Genomic DNA, 18,116 nt, shown 5'->3' on the forward strand with positions numbered 1-18,116 from the left:
AAAAGCAAAATAAATGTGCTGGACATCTAAGGTCATGTAGCACTATAGTAAATGTTAGTGAAGGATGGTTGAGTTAGTGATTAGTTGTTAAAGCTGGGCAAAGGAATTGGTGAGTGAATGGGTTAGGGTCGGGTGAGGTTATGAAAAGGGGTTAGATTAAGTGAAGGATATATATGCGTTTGAGGAAGGAAAACAGGTTGTCAAAGCAGAAAGTGTGAGATTCTGTAAGGATGTCTGATAGGTTGGGAAGTCGGTGTAGGGAGGATAGGTGAGGGTAAGTAGAGGTACGGGCTGCTTCAAAACGTGTGTTCGACGGGTGTGGCCAATGCGTAAGCGGGCGAGAACTGTCTCCCAACGTCTGTTCCGATGGAATGGAGCTGACCAGGAGGAGATTGATAGTTTTACAGTATGTAATTTATTAGTGTGGAGACTTGACCAAAAAGATTGCCATCGAATATACAAGAAGGTCTTAAAGTGTGGGTAATAATCCGTGGCTGGGATATGTGAGAAACGTGGTTGGTTTGATGTGGACATAGCAGCATAGCGTGCTAGAGTATCTGCCTGTTCATTGCCGGGGATTCCAACATGGCTGGGCACCCAGCAAAATGCGATTGTTTTATGACGTGTCGACAGGTAGAACAACCAGTTCTGGATCTTACAAACAAGGGGGTTGGTCGTGTGCATTGACTTTATGAGAGTTAATGAGTTACGGGAGTCAGTAAAAAATGTAAAAGAGGAAGAGGGGAGTGAGTATATGTGTTTTAAGGCAAAAAGGAGTGCATACAGTTCTGTAGTAAGGACACTGGATTCAGGAGGGAGGGGGTATTTGAAAGTACGAGTTAGGAAGATTACTGCAAAACCAACACCGGAGGTGGTTTTGGAGCCGTCAGAGTAAACGTGAATACTGGAGGAATGGGTCGAGGCATGGTCAAGGAAATGGGCGAGAAGGACAGCAGGAAGAATATTTGATTTTGGTGGGTCAGGGTAGACAGAGGAGCAAATATGGGGGCAAGGTATAAGCCATAGAGGGACAGAATGGACAGAGAACGGGAGAGGTCGGAGATGGGGAAAAGGGAAATAGGAGAGTAAGGTATCCATTCGAGTGGAGAAAGGAGTAGGTAAACGTGGAGAAGAAGCAAAGGTAGGAAGTAGGGATCGTGGGAGAGTTAGTTTAGTGAGGGGAAGTTGATGGAATCGAGCATAACATCGGAGAGAGAGAAGGGCACGGCGTCGAGAGAGAGATGGTATGCCTGATTCAGTGTACAGGCTCTCAACTGGAGAGGAGCGGAAGGCACCTAGGGCTAAGCGAAGACCGCAGTGATGGATTGTATCAACATGGGCAAGGAGAGAAGTTGAGGCAGAGGAGTAGATATGGCATCCATAATCAAGAGTGGAGAGTATCAAGGTGACATGAAGATGAAGGAGAGTTTTTCGATCTGAGCCCCAGGATAAATGGGATAGGATTTGTAAGATTTGGAGACGGTGGCGAGCTTTTTCTTTGATGTAAAGAATATGGTCTCGCCAGGATAGTTTGGAGTCAAAAATGAAGCCTAGGAATTTACCAGAGGAACGGTGCTGGAGTGGAGTGTCATATAAGAAGAGTGAAGGTTGAGGACCTACACGTGTGCGAGAGAAAAGGATGGAGAAAGATTTGGAGGTAGAAAATCGGAAGCCATGGTTTGTGGCCCAGGAGGATAATGATGAAATTGCAGATTGAAGAAATTGGTAGAGATTTGGTATGGATGTGCCAGAGGCATAGATGGTTAAATCATCAACATATAGTGATGACCGGGCCCCTGGTGGTAGAACTGAGGCAATGTTATTTACAGCAAGAAGGAATAAGGTGGTACTAAGCACACTGCCTTGTGGGACGCCTTCAATTTGAGGAAAGAAAGATGATGTGGCAGAGGCAATTTTGACCTGGAAAGTGCGTTGGGATAGGAAAGACTTTATGAAGACACCCATGTTTCCCCGTATGCCTAGAGAGGACAGTTGTTGTAGAATATGGTACCTCCATGTCGTATCATATGATTTTACTAGGTCAAAAAATATAGCTAGTACGGATTCACGGCGTGCAAATGCGGATGTAATATATGTCTCAAAATGAGCAAGGGGGTCAGCTGTGCTTCGGGCACCGCGAAAACCAAACTGGGAAGGAGAGATAAGATTGTGGGATTCAAGATACTACATTAAGCGGAAGTTAACCATTCGCTCTAGTAGTTTGCATAAGCAGCTAATTAGTGCAATGGGGCGATAGTCTTTAGGGAGGTTACCCGATTTATTGGGTTTCAGGAAGAGGAGGATAAGGAGGAAGATGGGAGTTGTCGGAGCATACGGTAGTGAATACCGTCAGGGCCTTCATGAGTGTTGCGGCACGCTTTTAGGGCAGCATTGAGTTCAGAGGAAGAAAAGGGAGCATTATAGGACTCAGCAGAGGATAGGGTGAAGATAATGGGGGTACGTTCCCTGATGGTTTTAATAAAGTTGAAGTGTGGAGAAAGGTGAGAGCCACTACTGACCTGGCTGAAATAGTCACCCAGTTCATTAGCGACTTCGGGAGGATCAGAGATGAGGGTATCTCGAATATGGAGGACGGGGGCTGGATGGGGGGGATGTTTGCCTGATAGTTTATGGATCCGGCGCCAAACATTTGAGATAGATGTAGAGGATGTAATTGAGGAAACATAATTTCGCCAGCTATTTGTTTTACTATTTCGGATTGTACGACGAAAACAGGCAGATGCTCTTTTAAAGGAGATAAGAGCTGATAGTTGATGAAGGGTACCTCGTTTGTAGCGGTAACTGTTCCAGACTGCACGATTTAGACGGAGTGCTTTAGTGCAATCAGAATTCCACCATGGGACACATTTGGAGGTATAGGGTCTTGAGGTTCGAGGGATAGCTGTATGGGCAGCTCTTGTATCATTTCTGAATAGCATACCCCTCCATGCTATTCATGGAGGGGTATGAATAGTAGAGAGTGAAGTGAAAGTATGCCAGTCAGCTCTATCAAAGCACCAGCGTGGGGAGTTGGGAAGTGGTACATATGAAGTTGGAGAAAGGAGAACTGGAAAGTGGTCGCTATAGGGAAAGTGGTCTAGAACTGACCAGTGGAAATCTAAATGAAGAGAAGGGGAGCATAGAGAGAGGTCAATGCATGAAAAAGACTGCGTGCGTGTATCAAAGTGTGTGGGGCTATCTGTATTTAGAATAATAAGATCAGCTGTGGAGAGGAAGCGCTCTAGAGCTCGGCCACGGGTGTTGGTAATAGAATCACCCCAAAGAGTGTAGCGGCAGTTAAGATCACCTACTATGAGGAAAGGTGATTGAAGTTTGGAAATTAGGATTTCAAAAGCAACAAAGTCAATGGGTGGGAAGGGGAGAAGTAGACTGAAATCACTGTGATCCAGCGGCAAAGAAAGATACGAATAACTGTACAAGGGACAGTGGTTTGAAAGGGAGGTATGACATAAGGTGTTTTCTGGTTGATAAGTATAGACAAGACATAAAGGGAGTGTGGGGAAGAAACAAAATGGTAATTGGGGATTGGTATTGGAGAATGTGTAAGAAAAGTTGGATGGGTTATAAGAGGAGAGGATATGTCGGAGGTCAGGTCTGTGAGTGCGGAAACCGCGAATGTTCCAATGAAGGATTGTTATACTATCGTTGATTTAGTGGCAAAGATTGCAGTGCTTGTTGGAGAATTTGAAGGGGAATGTGCTAGAGGGTGGGATAAAGAATGAGGTTGGGGAGGTGGTGTTGTATCAGGAGGGGTGTCGGGAGGTAGAGGGTCTGGGGAAGAGGGTATTTGTGACATGAGGGATTTACGTGTGTATCCAGGAGGGAGTGGAAGGGATAGAGGGGATGGTGGGAGGGTTAATACAGGTAGGGGTGGAGTCGGGGGGGATGGGTTTTGTTGGGATGGGGTAGGAGAATTGGGTGTAGGGAGAATATAAGTAGGAGGAGGATGGATATCGGCAGTCACTTTGAGTGTGGAGGGAGCGGGAATTGTAGAATTTGAAAGTGGATGAGTATCAGTTTGGGATTCTATTATGTAGTTCTGGATATCTTCAAGAGTTTCTGTAATGGGGTTGGTTGCAGTGTTTTGTGAGATAAAGGTTTTCTTGAGGGGGGGAAGATAAGTCTGGTGTCTGATAAATAGGGGCAAAGGAAGGTGAAGGTGATTGTGAGGTAGGGGAAGAGGGGGTGGAACGTTTATTCTGTCTGCTGCGGGTAGTGCGGGGAGGGAGAGGGGAAGGTGTTGGGGCTGTAGTAGAGATTGGGGTGTCTGGATTTAGGATAGCAAAAGAATTTGATTGGGTAGAGATTGGAGTGTCTGGGTTAAGGATGGCAAAAGAGTTTGACAGGGGAAGGTAGGAGGTAGAAGAGGGGAATTTAGATGGAGGGGGGTTGGGTTTAGGAGAGGGTGTAGGAGCTTGGGAGGTATGGGAATTGGCAGAGTGAGCGACATTACTGGAGTAGGGGGTAAGAGAAAAGCCTTGTCGACGTGCTTCCTGTCTGGCTTCACGTAGAGTGAGTCCAAGTCTGAATCTGAGAGTTGCTACCTCAGACTCAAATTTGTAGGTGGGGCAGCCTCTATTAAATACATTATGGGGGCCGCCACAGTTTGCACATGTGCGTGATTGTGCAGAGCAATTTGATCGAGTATGGCCAGGTTGGACACATAGCGGGCATCTGGCTGTGGAACGGCAATGTTTGGCAGGATGTCCTAAATGCCAACAATTTTGGCACTGACGAGGAGGAGGTTGGTATGGTCGGACAGGTAGGGATTCCCCACCTATGTAAACATTAAAGGGAAGGTCATGTCTACGGAAAGTAATTTTGGCAATGTTGATGGATTTCTTACGATTTCCTCTGGGAAGAATGGAGTAGCATTGTACATATGTTGCATCATAGTCTGAGACAAGCGAGTAAGTCCTCTCCACAATCTGACCATTCTTTGTCATGGATTGGGCAATCTGTTGGGGAGATAGAGACAGTTCCAGTGCAAGTATTGAGGGTTGGATGAGGTTCTGTAGGGATGGGATTACCACATAGATCAGTTAGTTTTGTTAATGCTGTAGCTTCGTTTTCAGTTGTTACTGTGACGAGACGGGAGTGGTCGGGTCGGCTACGGAAAGAGACTTTGCCTACTTGTTTTTGGAGGTATTGTTGGAAGAGGAGAGTGTTTTGAGAGTAGGGAGCTGTGGGAGGGTATTACGAAAAATCGGTCCCATTTAGCTTGGCTAAATAGAGTATTTAGGATTCTTGTAGAGGTGGGGGTAGTAGAAGTGCGGGGACGTGTGGAGGAGGGAGAAGTGTTGAGGGGGGTAGTGTTACGGGGAGGTGGGCAATAAGGTTGTAAGGTAGTAATAAGAGGAGATGGGGTGGTTGATGAAGAAGGTTGTGGGAGTAAAGGTGTTGAAGTTGCGCATGTTGGGAGAGTAGAAATGTCTCCTTGGGGTTGGTTGTTGATTAGGGTTGATACAGTACTAGTATGCATTGATGATGGGGTAGTTGTTGCAGTGTTCGGAGCCATGGTCAAAGGAGAGCCGGGATTGGGGCTATTTGATAAAGGGGCAAGCCTCATTGCCCCTAAGAGTGGGGTTACGTCTTCATTATTGGCCATGATAAGCCTGGAGTATGTTGGGTTAATGGTTAATGGTTAAAAGCAAAATAAATGTGCTAGACATCTAAGGTCATGTAGCACTATAGTAAATGGTAGTGAAGGGTGGTTCAGTTAGTGATTAGTTGTCAAAGTTGGGCAAAGGATTGACGAGTAAATGGGTTAAGGTTGGGTAAGGTAATGTATAGAGGTTAGATCAAGTGAAGGATGTATATGCATTTGAGGAATGAAAACAGGTTGTCAAAGCAGAAAGTGTGAGAAGTTGTGGGAGGGATCACGAAAATCGGTCCCATTTGGATGGGCTAAATAGATTATTTAAGAATTTTGTAGAGATAGGGGGCATGTTGAAGAGGGAGTAGTGTTGAGGGAGGTAGTGTTATGGGGAGGTAGACACTAAGGTTGTAAGGTAGTAATAAGGGAGGATGGGGTAGTTGATGAAGAAGGTTGTGGGGGTATAGTTGTTGAAGTTGAGCATGTTGGGAGTAGAAATGTCTCCTGGGGTGTTGATTAGGGTGGATACTGTACCAGTAGGCATTGAGGAGGGGGTATTAGTTGTAGTGTTCAGAGTCGTGGTCAAAGGAGAGCCTGGGGTCAGGGAATCGGGCGAGTTTGAATTGGTGGAGCTATTTGATGAAGAGGCAAGCCTCATTGCCTCTAATAATGGTATGGTTAATGGTTAATGGTTAATGGTTAATGGTTATTCATTGTTGGCCATGATAAGCCTGGAGTATGTTGGGGAGAGAAACGGTCCACCCCTCAGGGTCGCTTGAGGGGTAAGGGCTAGACAACTAAAGCAGGGGAATACCGTGCCCATGGCTCCCTCAGGCCGTTCAGGACTGGCACAAAGTCAGCCTTTCATCCTTTCAGCACGGCTCTCACACCTTAGGAAGTGGATAGTAGAAGGGGTTGGTGAAGGGACAGAAAGGAAAAAGTAGGAGGGGAAAAAAAAGACCATGCAAAATTTGTTGAGTCGAGGGCTGAGTCCAAAGGTTGGGGAGTTCCCCAGCATTGGGTCCACTCTCCCACGACAACAACGGGCAAGGGATTGGGGGGGGGGGGGGGGAGTAGAAAGGTCTACTGGGGGTTGGGTGTTGATTAGGGTGGATACTGTACTAGTAGGCATTGAGGAGGGAGTAGTTGTTGTAGTGTTCGGAGCTGTGGTCAAAGGAGAGCCTGGGGTCAGGGAATCGGGATTGGGGCTATTTGATGAAGGGGGAAGCCTCATTGCCCCTAAAAGTGGAATTAAGTCTTCATTATTGGCCATGATAAGCCTGGGGTATGTTGGGGAAAAAACAAACAGTCCACCCCTAAGGGTCCCCTTGAGGGCTAAGGGCCAGGTAAGGCAGGGGAATACCGTGCCCATGGCTACCTCAGGCCGTTCAGGACTGGCACAAAGTCAGCCTTTCATCCTTTCAGCACGGCTCTCACACCTTAGGAAGTGGATAGAAGGGATTTGTGAAGGGACTGAAACGAAAAGTATGAGTGGAAAAAAGACCAGGCAAAATTAGTCGAGTCGAGGGCTGAGTCCCAAGGTTGGGGAGTTCCCCATCATTGGGTCTCAGTCTCCGTCTCCTAAGCCCCCCTACGACAACAACGGGCAAAGGATTGGGGGGGGGGGGGAGGATTGAGGAATAGAACTAGGTCTATTTATTAACAGAGCATTTTGAACCATGCTTGAAACCCATTACAGCTACTCTTTATTTACAAGTTATAAGGAAAAAAAGAGAAAAATCCATTATTTTCCTGTTACTCACGTATTTTTCCTGGCAATCAAAATATTACTGAAATTACTAAAAAAACAAATTCATCACTATCATTTCGGTTTAGATATCATAAATAATACTGAACAAATAAATGTGGTAGCCCTCCAAAGAGGCAAGTCCAACATTTTTTTTTTTTAAACGTGTCATTGACCACTTTTGCCATGTTTAGAGAATGAGAACTGCTGTATTTGAGGGTATGCACATCCAAAAGTGTTCTCAGATCAAGTGCCCAAACATGTGTTTATCAAAGGTTGTTAGCTTTAAACTTTTATCTATAACATTAGCATCAATATGGTAATGTTAATGCACCACAGTAATCAAGGAAAGTGAATGAATTTAAAGATACTGATAACAATGTTACTGAAAATTTAAACAACCAAAAAAACATTAAATAAAGGTAATTGGCCTGAGAATGTCTTTGGACATGCATGCCTTCATTTCTTCCTTACACAGTTAAGCAGAAGCTGTGAAGGAAATGGGAAAATAAAAGACAGGGGAAGCTCATACAAACTTTAATATATTTCAACAATTTTTCAGGCACCTATATCACCTCTTTTTCAGACCTGGAATGTTAATAACTAATGTAGGATTATTAAAACAATAAAAAAAGAAATAAATAAAATCAGGGATTGCAGGATTTTGACAAGAGGTAATCATATCACAAGCTTCTTTTTCATGAATTAAAAAAAAAACTTATTTTCTCTCCAATTGTGTTAGTATGCATAAAAAGCAATACCTATGTCACTTTAAGTACAGATATAACCAAAAAACAGATAGACAGAGACAAGAGTATGAATTTTGAGAAATTACTAGTTAGGAATAACATCCAAATTGATACAAAATCACAAAAACTGCTTTAGTCGCATTCTACAAAGAAATCACTGGGCATTAAACGCATATTCATCCCAAAGAGTATGAAAAGTTCATTACCTATAAAATACATTCAAATATCTTCACAAAACTCTCACATCATATATTTCTTTTATTTTGGCAATGGAACTCTCTTCATTTTAATTTATTTTTCTTCAAATTCCGAGAGTTCTCCTTACATAATTTAACCATAAATAGAAAAATGCATGTGCGACGGCCTCTTACGAACAGACTCCACTCCTCGCGGGACTTCAAGCGCTGAGGACCATGCGCACAAACTCCTCGTAGTTGACATTGCCTTGGGAGTCCTCCTGGCCAGCAAGCAGCTGTTCCACTTCCTCGTCTGTTAGCTTCTCACCTAGAAAAGAGAGAGAAAAGCATAATGTAATTTATTGGGAGTGCAGAGGATGAAAATTAATGCACTAATACCTTCCTTATTTACTAGCTTGTTGCCTGGAAAAATATAAAAGAAAATAATGATTATATTCACTGGCATTGAGATAACTAACTTGTTGCAAATGGGGATGGCCCTGTACATGCCTTGTCCATTGTGAATTTACTTTAATAAGAGTATTTACATGTAGATGGCTCCAAAAGTCTTTAGTCACCAAAAAGTCAATTACTAGTCTTACCAATCTCACTTGTTTACCCTTCTCCTTGAATTTTTTTGTTGCTATTAGCATTGTTAATGACAATATCATAATAATAGTGTCAATAATAGTAATAACAGTATAAATACAATAGACATGTTGCAAAACATCTGACCATGCCACCAAGGGAAAATTTTGCTGTGGGCCGGGTGATGCAAATTTACAAATTGTGAACTGAAGGCTGAAGGCTGGAGTGATAGGAAAGACTTGTCACAAGAGCACAAACTTTCTAGAGGGTGATTAGACTCATTTGGCATTTAGAAAGGGGCTTTTGCATTATTTCCAAAGAAGTGTGGAATGTAGTGTGTGTGAGCAATGGCAGCAAGAGCAGTGACTCCATGGAGGACACCACTTCTACACTCAGCACCCTATTCCTGGCTGCCATGAATAGGCAGTGCAGATTGTAGTACAGAAAATTCAAAATTACAAAAAAAAAAAATATAAGAAAAATACAAATAAAAAAAAGGTTACTTATTACAGTTATAGCCTTCCTAGAAAGATGATGAGTCTGTGCAAGGATAACAGTCTATTACCATCAGCATATAACAAATCAAATGTCAAATATGGTCATTGGAAAATGGCAAAATGACTAAAGTCTAGTTATCACACACAAGTGTTTGCTTGCACCTGGCCTACAAGCCCCAAACCCAGCAGAGTGGCTGCTCATGTAAGCCTAATGCTCGCTTTTTGGGCCATGCGATTGCCATGAAACACCCTGATCCAAGGGGTTAATATTATAAACTATGTATTTCAAACATACGGAAAATCTAGAATTGATGAAGACAAATTATTTGCGTAATATCAAAAGAGACACCAAAGTCAAAGTGTATTACCCCACAGTACTGAGATGGCATTAAACACATGCCATGTCCACTATGCTATTAGTTTAGCATGTTTATACACAGATCATAATAATAGTGTTTAGCCTCCAGCTCCTACCTATCTAACTCTTTTCCTTGATTTTTGGAAAGATCCTTCTTTATTCTTTATTGCTACTAGAATCTAAATAACATAATAATTAAGTCAACAATAATAACAATATCAACAGCACCAGAAAAAAAAATTGGTGCAATACACCAGGTAATATCAAACACTCATCCAAATATACAGCATGAATACATCCACTTCAACACTTATCCATACATCCCTATTTATATTATAAACTGTTGGCTCCTTAGCTAGATTTCATATATTTCCTTACTTTTGGAAGCACTTCTAAAGCAATACCAGTCAAATTAAACTGAGGTATACTTATATTTTTATCCACTGTGTAATAATAGGGTGGGGGGGGGGGGGGTTACACTGATCACTACCTATTCCAATCCTGCCTCCTTATTCAAACAAAACTGGGAAAGCTTCTTCTAAAATATACATATAAGTTTGTCTTCAACCAAAATGAACCAATCATCTTCATATTCACTTGCATGACTAGTGGCTCAAAACGGATATGATAAAAATTTAATTCACCCATTCATGAGAGCAGTCGAACTGTTACAAACATGCAAAGGACTATCCAGAGCATATCTACTTGTTTTTTGATAAAGCGCTTTATTTACCCAAAGCACCACTTGTGAATAAGAAACCTTTCTACCTATTTATCAATAAGGCAGACCATGTCCTGGAAGTTACTGTAGCATAATGCAGAAAGGCAAAATGAATTTCAACACGTGAGTAGCATTACTGTCAAGGGACACTGTCAATCATCAAACTGAAAAAAGCGACAACAGAACTATCTGTAACAAGGGACACATCAGTAGGGACAAAACTCATCAGGTGAGAAACTGCTTAGGAGAACGGTTACGCTAATCACTTTTAAATGCTCAGAAATCATATCAAAGTCATATCAGCATATGTGATGAAATGCTAGACTGACAGCATACAGTACCAGAATATGACCTACACCCAGACAAAAATAATTATTAAAACATTTTATTCGGTTTCCCTACTGATCTGACAAGAATTGCAATTTGAAAATTACATAAATTAAATTATAATATCATATATCTATGACTACTATTTTTTTTTTAATTTTTACCTCAGTGTCAGCAGGTTTATGCACTGTCCCCTTTAGATTTTAGTTTGTTTTGTTACATACAGATGGCTCCATGTGTGATAGGTAAGACTAATACCTGACTCCTTGGTGACTAAGTCCTTGTAGAGCCATTTATGCATAAAGACAATATATAAAACTTATATTATGGCATTGTAGTTTTGTCACCTGTGCTCACTGGATTAAACACATCAATGACAAGGGTCAATAACCTCTTTTACAGGAACACATCAAACCCTTTGAACACTTTAAAATCGCAAAATGAAGCATAATCTATTATTTATTATCTAATACCATGTATATTAGTGATAACATAATATAAAGACATGTGGAAACTCATACATGGCATTCTGCTGTCATGTGTCTGTGCCATGCCCACTGTGAGTTTACTTGTTTAATTGTTTTTTTATATAGATGGCTACACTTGTACTAAATCACCAATAAGCCAATTACGAGTACTGCCTGTCTCACCCATTTACCCTTTTCTTTAATTTACGAAAATATTTGACGTTATCTTATTTTAATATTAATAATATTTATAACATGGTAATTATAATCTTTAGAATAAAAATAACACCATCGATTCATAGCACAAGTAAAAAATACATTTTCCCACCAATTCAAGGAAAGGTGAAATCAGGTAAGGCAGAGCCATCTATGTGTGGAGACATTTCACAAAAAATATAAAAAATGAGCACAGCATTTTCCCCATTTTTTATTAATTTTTCCCGGCGGCAATGGGTTAATTAATAACTGCTTATATGTCCCATAAACTACACATAATACTTGTGTTTTTGGTACTAATAAATATAACATACTTATGAATAAATATAAGGTATGTTACCACAACCATGTTTTTGTAAATAGAGCAGTTATTGGATGGAATGGGAAGAATACAGATTCAAAAGTGGGAAAAGAATAAGGGGGAAGAAAGAAAGAAGGAGAGAGAGAGAGGAAAAAAAAAAAAAAAAAGGTGACATGATGAGCCACAGTATGTAGTGTTAAATATCTTTGCCCAAGGAGGTATTTACATGGACAGTTGCTGTTTTAAATTGTTTGACAAAAAAAAAACAATAAAGAAAAAAACATTCTGCATAAAAGAAACTTTGATTATGCTAAGAACATTTCCTGGCAAGTTCTAAGGAATGAAAATACAAAGTCATTTCCAGCACTAAGATATGCTATGAAGGTGCAATACCAAATTAATGAATAAATATGCACCTTTGTAAAATCTGCTCTACATTTAATGTTTTTGTGACATTATAATTATGTGACCACTATGTATAAACAGAAACAATTATAAAATAACCACAATATTCATACACAAAATTTTTATTCAACTGGATAAATTCTTTTACTTGATACTGCACCATCTGGAGAGTATTTGTAAAATAAAATGCATATTCAAAAATACGTTTAAAAACCTCCTTTTTTTTCATTCAACATTGATTGCAGTATTTTATATATACACTAGAAACATCACCTACACAAAAAAATAATTCTATTTTTAATGTTCTTCGTCCATTTTTGATTGTGTATCCAAAATGATGAAAATAGAAAATATGAACTGGTTACCAGGTAAGATGTCAAAGAAGGAGTTCCATATACATATAAAAAACTAACGACATCAGAACTCCTCCAATATTTCTCCTATACCCTAACCGCTTTCAAACAGGACGTACCGAGGTGAGTCATGAGATGGCGGAGCTCAGCAGAGGAGATGTACCCGTTGCCGTCCTTGTCAAAGTGACGCAGGCCTTCGATGAAGTCATCTGCGGTGTCAACTGGGCGCTGACGGGAGATGGTCTGCATGATGGGCAGGAACACCTCGAAGCTGATGCGCTCATCTATGGAAAAAAAATGTTCATGGTCACAAAAGAATGTTGTGTATGACTTTCTTCTCCTTGATTATATGTGCATAGGGCAGAGTTCTGGGAGAGAAGATGAGAGAAGGAAAAGAGAGACACAGACAAATAATGAAAGAAAGCAGGTAGACAACATGGACAGACAGCAGGCCAAAGCAAAAGAAAAGAGAACCTAAACAAAAAGAGAAAGACAGAAAAAATGAGAAAGCACAAGAAAAAGAAAACAACACAGAATTTTTTAATACACAAAACAGCACCCACCCACAACACCAAAGTACAAGCTCACCTGGTCTGTGCTGGTGAGACAGCTTCTTGACCTCAGACTCGGTGGGGTTCTGGCCCAGGGCTCTCAGGACCTCCCCAATCTGAGACACTTGGATCTTGCCATCACCCTTCTGGTCGAAGATGCAGAAGGCCTCCTGGAACTCTGAAATGTCAAAGAATGAAATTGGTAACTTTTCTAGTACTATATGCACTTAAAAATCTACATTTTGATGTTAAATATTAACTTATCTATGTAATCACAGGTAAGTTAGTCAATAATAACAATAATAATTTCTGGATCAATGATTTTCCACTATAATAGTAAATGGGTAGCTTTAAAGGAGTAGCTTGGCAGAAAAATATAAAAACAAACTCACCAGCGATCTGACTTTCATATTACTTTATATAAACAATTTCTCTCAACAAATGAAGTGTGATCATTTCAATGAATACAGCCATTTTCAAATAACTCTTGGGAAAGTGGTAAAAGAATATGGTAAGGTCAGTCACTGTCAACATGGGCCTTGATTGGGTATTTGTATTTATACATCTCACTACTTCTCTAAAACTTCATTCACACAAAAACACACACACACACACACACACACACACACACAGAGAGAGAGAGAGAGAGAGAGAGAGAGAGAGAGAGAGAGAGAGAGAGAGAGAGAGAGAGAGAGAGAGAGAGAGAGAGAGAGAGAGAAGAGATATCTGGCAAGGATATGTGTATATGTTTTAAATATCCAAACCTTAACAGAAAATCACTGATATTTCAATGACTCTCTCCTAACCAATTTAGGAGTAATGTTTTACCATATAATTGACTTAAACCAAACTTGCTAAACCGGCTCACAATATGTTGTAAAGAAAATAAAACAACATGCAAGAGATCTTCATGTATAAAAAAGTTCTTATCTCCTTAGATAGATAATCATATTGGGCCACTCCCAGACACTTGTACAGTGCATGTAATATTTAATTTGAAATTGAGAAAGAAATATATTACAGTCTTTACTGACAAATGAAATCTATGTCCAGTGTAAAATATCATAGGTTAGAACATACAAGAGAAAAATGCAAGTTTCACACAAACAAAAGAAACAAGGACATACTACAACCAAACAACAATAAAAGCAGTCACCCCAACTAGTTTTAAAATTACGACTTATGCCTCAGTTTAACAAAATAAATAGGTTATCAACCCATTGCCACTGGGGAAGGCATGAACATATATGCCATGTGCACTTTGATTTTAGTCCATTTACAATAATAACAATAACAGTATGGATATTCATTGCAGCAGAAATAAGACATTCTCAACAATTCAAGGAAAGGGGAAATCAGGTGAGGTCACATAAACCTACTATTTGACTTCTTGGCAAATGAATACCTGTGCAGCCATCTACATCTAAACACAACTCACAAAACAAAACTACGCAGATTACAAGTTCCCGGGAGCAATGGGTTGATAGTTTGGAGGAGGAGGAGGAGGAGGAGGAGGAGGAGGAGGAGGAGGAGGAGGAGGAGGAGGAGAAGAAAAAAAAACTCAGTAACCAAATCAGAAATCTACAGAAAACAATCATTGAAAAAATAACTATCACTTAAATACAGATGGGTTTACTTAAAGGAAAGTATACAAGAAAAATCCAAAAAGTCTAAGATATTTATAAACCCTACAAGATGTGACTATGCAATGACTGTGCATTAACTCATGCAGCTGTCCTAACACAAACACGACTGTAGTGTAACGCCTGTCATTAGAAATCAGAAAGCTTTATAACATTTTCCCATCTCCATAACAAGGCTGGATAATCCTCAAACTTAGGACTACCTGACTGACAGACAGCAACAGTCAACAAATTTCCATCACATATATTCTGCAAGATGCAGCTTGACTTGTTCTTTAACTGACAGAAATCATCCCTGTGATCTACAGTGATATACATTCCAGCATTTTTTTTTTTTGTTTTTTTTTTAGAGAGAGAGAGAGAGAGAGAGATGAGGAGAGAGAGAGAGAGATGAGGAGAGAGAGAGAGAGAGATGAGGAGAGAGAGAGAGAGAGATGAGGAGAGAGAGAGATGAGGAGAGAGAGAGAGAGATGAGGAGAGAGAGAGAGAGATGAGGAGAGAGAGAGAGAGAGATGAGGAGAGAGAGAGAGAGAGATGAGGAGAGAGAGAGAGAGATGAGGAGAGAGAGAGAGAGATGAGGAGAGAGAGAGAGAGATGAGGAGAGAGAGAGAGATGAGGAGAGAGAGAGAGAGATGAGGAGAGAAAGAGAGAGATGAGGAGAGAAAGAGAGAGATGAGGAGAGAAAGAGAGAGATGAGGAGAGAAAGAGAGAGATGAGGAGAGAAAGAGAGAGATGAGGAGAGAAAGAGAGAGATGAGGAGAGAAGAGAAGAGAAGAGAAGAGAAAGGAGGAGGGGAGGAGGAGCAGAGGAAGAGAGGAGGGGAGAGGACAAGAGAGGAAAGGATGAAGGGAGAATAGGAGAGGAGAAGAGAGGAGAGGATAGGGGGAGAGAGGGAGTGAGAGAAACAAAGAGAGAGAGAATGAAAAAGAGCAAGAAAGAGAGAAGCGAGAGACGTAGCGAGAAAGACAGAGGGAGACAAAAGAATGGACTATCAACAATGAAAACCTATAGCTAGCCAAGGGAGTTCACTTTCCTCACATTCTCCTTGGCACGAATTCCTTTTTTTTTTTTTTCTCACATTATCTCATCATTCTTCACTTTCACCAGTCTAACACCTTATCCTTGACCATGTAAAAGAATCCTCCAAGTTCACTCGTTGTCATGGCCACATCACTTCCAGGGCTTAAGCAAAGGCCAATAAAGGAGATCAACACACATTATCATATCTTAAAGAAAATTATATATTCTCATTCTCTATGGTGCAATTACCTGCTTGAAATTTCAAAAACGGAGTGCAAGCCACACCGTTTGCCTGTAATAAGGAATTAACTATCATAAATATGACTAATTTTTTTCCTAAGTCACTCACAATGTATACAGGGTTAAAATATACACCAGCCAGGGAAAGAAGGCATTTAGTACAGGTCTAGGTAGTTTGATCATTTAAGGATGGCTTTTGTATATTCATCAGTTTGAGATGGGAGCAATTCAAATGTCAACTTTTACCTCAGTCTTTACCAAATATGTACTTTCAAGATATTTTAGACTGATTCTTTACTTGGTAATAAATCTGTCTCACAAATCTACATGCACTCAGTGTGTATAAATGGTTAATCTTTATAGTACACACGCACTAAGCTCGGGCAAATTGAAGAGGATATTTTTGTAGAGGACATAAAGTTACAGTCGTCGGCACAAGAAATAATCTGCAGACACAAACGATAATGCCACAAAGAGAAGAAAAAGACCGTGGAAAGCGCCACGCACAGCCACTCGTACCCCAGAGTTTCAGCTCTATCTTGTCGTGTAAAGACAATGCTTCCTGGGGGTGTTGGGCAGCTGAGCCCCCTGTCAACTCTGAAGAGTGCACCCAGTCATGGCAATTTACTGTTTAATTAATTTTGTGATACGGAGTTGGGACCTTAAGTCCCTGTGTTAAGTGCATCCGTCTGTAAAGAATTACCAGGGTCTTGCCAGAGAGCCATAGGTATGGAGGCCATGGTGAGTGCTTGAGTCCCTGTACATTTCTTGAATAAGTGACAGCGGACTTGCCCTGACTTTCTACAAATGACTTTTACTTAATGAATATCTATTTTGTGTTCTTAAAGGCCATTACCTTAGTCTTATCCTATCTCCATGCAGTCCTTAGATAAACCTTCACCGACATGCATTCTACACAAAACAAAGACCAGCCTGCAATTTACACATATCAGTCCACGAATCACTCAACACCCTCCAGCAAAACCAACACCTCTCCCCTTCACATCAAGCTACATCTAAATCATCTAACAGTAGATACTTCAGGCAAGATGGAACAGTTAGATCTCTCTCACAGTTTAGAATCACATACGAAACGGGTTTGAGCTCTGGCCTGGAGACTAAGGGCTCTTTTGGGAAGGTTTCTTTGATTGCCAGAGTGTAGTATTGCTCCATGCAGTCTCACTCGGAACAGTTAATGCTAAAATGACAGCCCGGTATTTCGTTGCTTGTCTTTGAGCTTGCCTTCTTCTAGCGCAGAATTCGTGATAAAGAGTAAGCTATTTTGCGTTCCTGCATAACGTTAACGAGATTTCATACTAATTGCGTGTTACAATAGGGAAAGATGCATTTTTTCCTAAAATTTAAAAAAAATATGCGGGTATTTCAACCACTCACTTTCAAACCTGGAGGTATAATAACATTTTAAAAATTGGATGAGAAAATTTTGAAAAAAAGAGCAAAATTCGAGATTAAAAACGACCACGATTTTTCCAAAGGCTCGCTCCCTTACTCACACACATTCAGCAGATCAATCGCACCGTGACTTATCCTCATAAACCACGTAACTTTAGGGAGAAAAAAGAACTTAATTCCGAGTGCCAACTTATCGCTCCCTGAAGGCACGGTGCCACACCCTCTGTCACTCACCTATGATCTGATCTTCGCTGAATGCTGCCTGAAAGAGACAAAAAATACGAATTACATTGAGAAGGGAGGTTTGTTTTGTGTTTTCGCTCAATATCTATGTGTCATTTGTGTGATTTCGAGGGAGAAAAGAGGGAGAAAAGAGGGAGAAGCGCTCACCATAACGCCGACGTTGTTTCTCCTTCGTGAGTTCTCTGCCTCTAGCCGGGTGGGAACTCGGGGACGGGAGACGAACTCTTTTAAAAGTAAGTGATTAAACTTTGGTGTCTACAGTTTGCTCCTTTTTATTCTCTATAAATTTTAGTGATTAGGTTTTGGATGAAATTTGAATTGTTCGGGATTTTGTTTTAGGCGTAGATGGGATATTTGTGTCATATTATCTCCCATCAGGTGGATATTATTGGAACCGTTGAGCAACACGAGTGGCGCTGACCTTTCACTATTTTTGCTGCTTTCAGTAACAAATGTTTCTCCTTCTGATTATAAACCCCACTCT

General features: G+C 40.7%; 1 protein-coding gene across 1 annotated transcript; it reads right to left on the reverse strand.

Moving 5' to 3' along the window:
* Positions 1-7,885: 7,885 nt before the first annotated feature.
* On the reverse strand, positions 7,886-17,907 carry LOC125037500 (myosin-2 essential light chain-like). Its single transcript, XM_047630656.1, has 5 exons — positions 17,780-17,907; positions 17,624-17,651; positions 13,111-13,251; positions 12,642-12,806; positions 7,886-8,617 (listed from the first exon to the last, which is right to left on the reverse strand). The coding sequence occupies exons 1-5, from the start codon at positions 17,780-17,782 to the stop codon at positions 8,511-8,513; spliced, it is 444 nt and encodes a 147-aa protein (XP_047486612.1). The 5' UTR covers positions 17,783-17,907; the 3' UTR covers positions 7,886-8,510.
* Between the last annotated feature and the right edge of the window lie 209 nt (positions 17,908-18,116).

Source organism: Penaeus chinensis, chromosome 23 (genome assembly GCF_019202785.1).
Source record: "Penaeus chinensis breed Huanghai No. 1 chromosome 23, ASM1920278v2, whole genome shotgun sequence".
Lineage (NCBI taxonomy): Eukaryota > Metazoa > Arthropoda > Malacostraca > Decapoda > Penaeidae > Penaeus > Penaeus chinensis.

Excerpts from the sequence above, each read along its gene's own strand:
- LOC125037500 (XM_047630656.1), bottom strand. Across the intron at positions 13,252-17,623 it reads CAGCGAAGATCAGATCATAG|AGTTCCAGGAGGCCTTCTGC; the intron begins GTGAGTGACAGA and ends TTGACATTTCAG. Across the intron at positions 12,807-13,110 it reads GTCTCACCAGCACAGACCAG|ATGAGCGCATCAGCTTCGAG; the intron begins GTGAGCTTGTAC and ends TTTTTTCCATAG.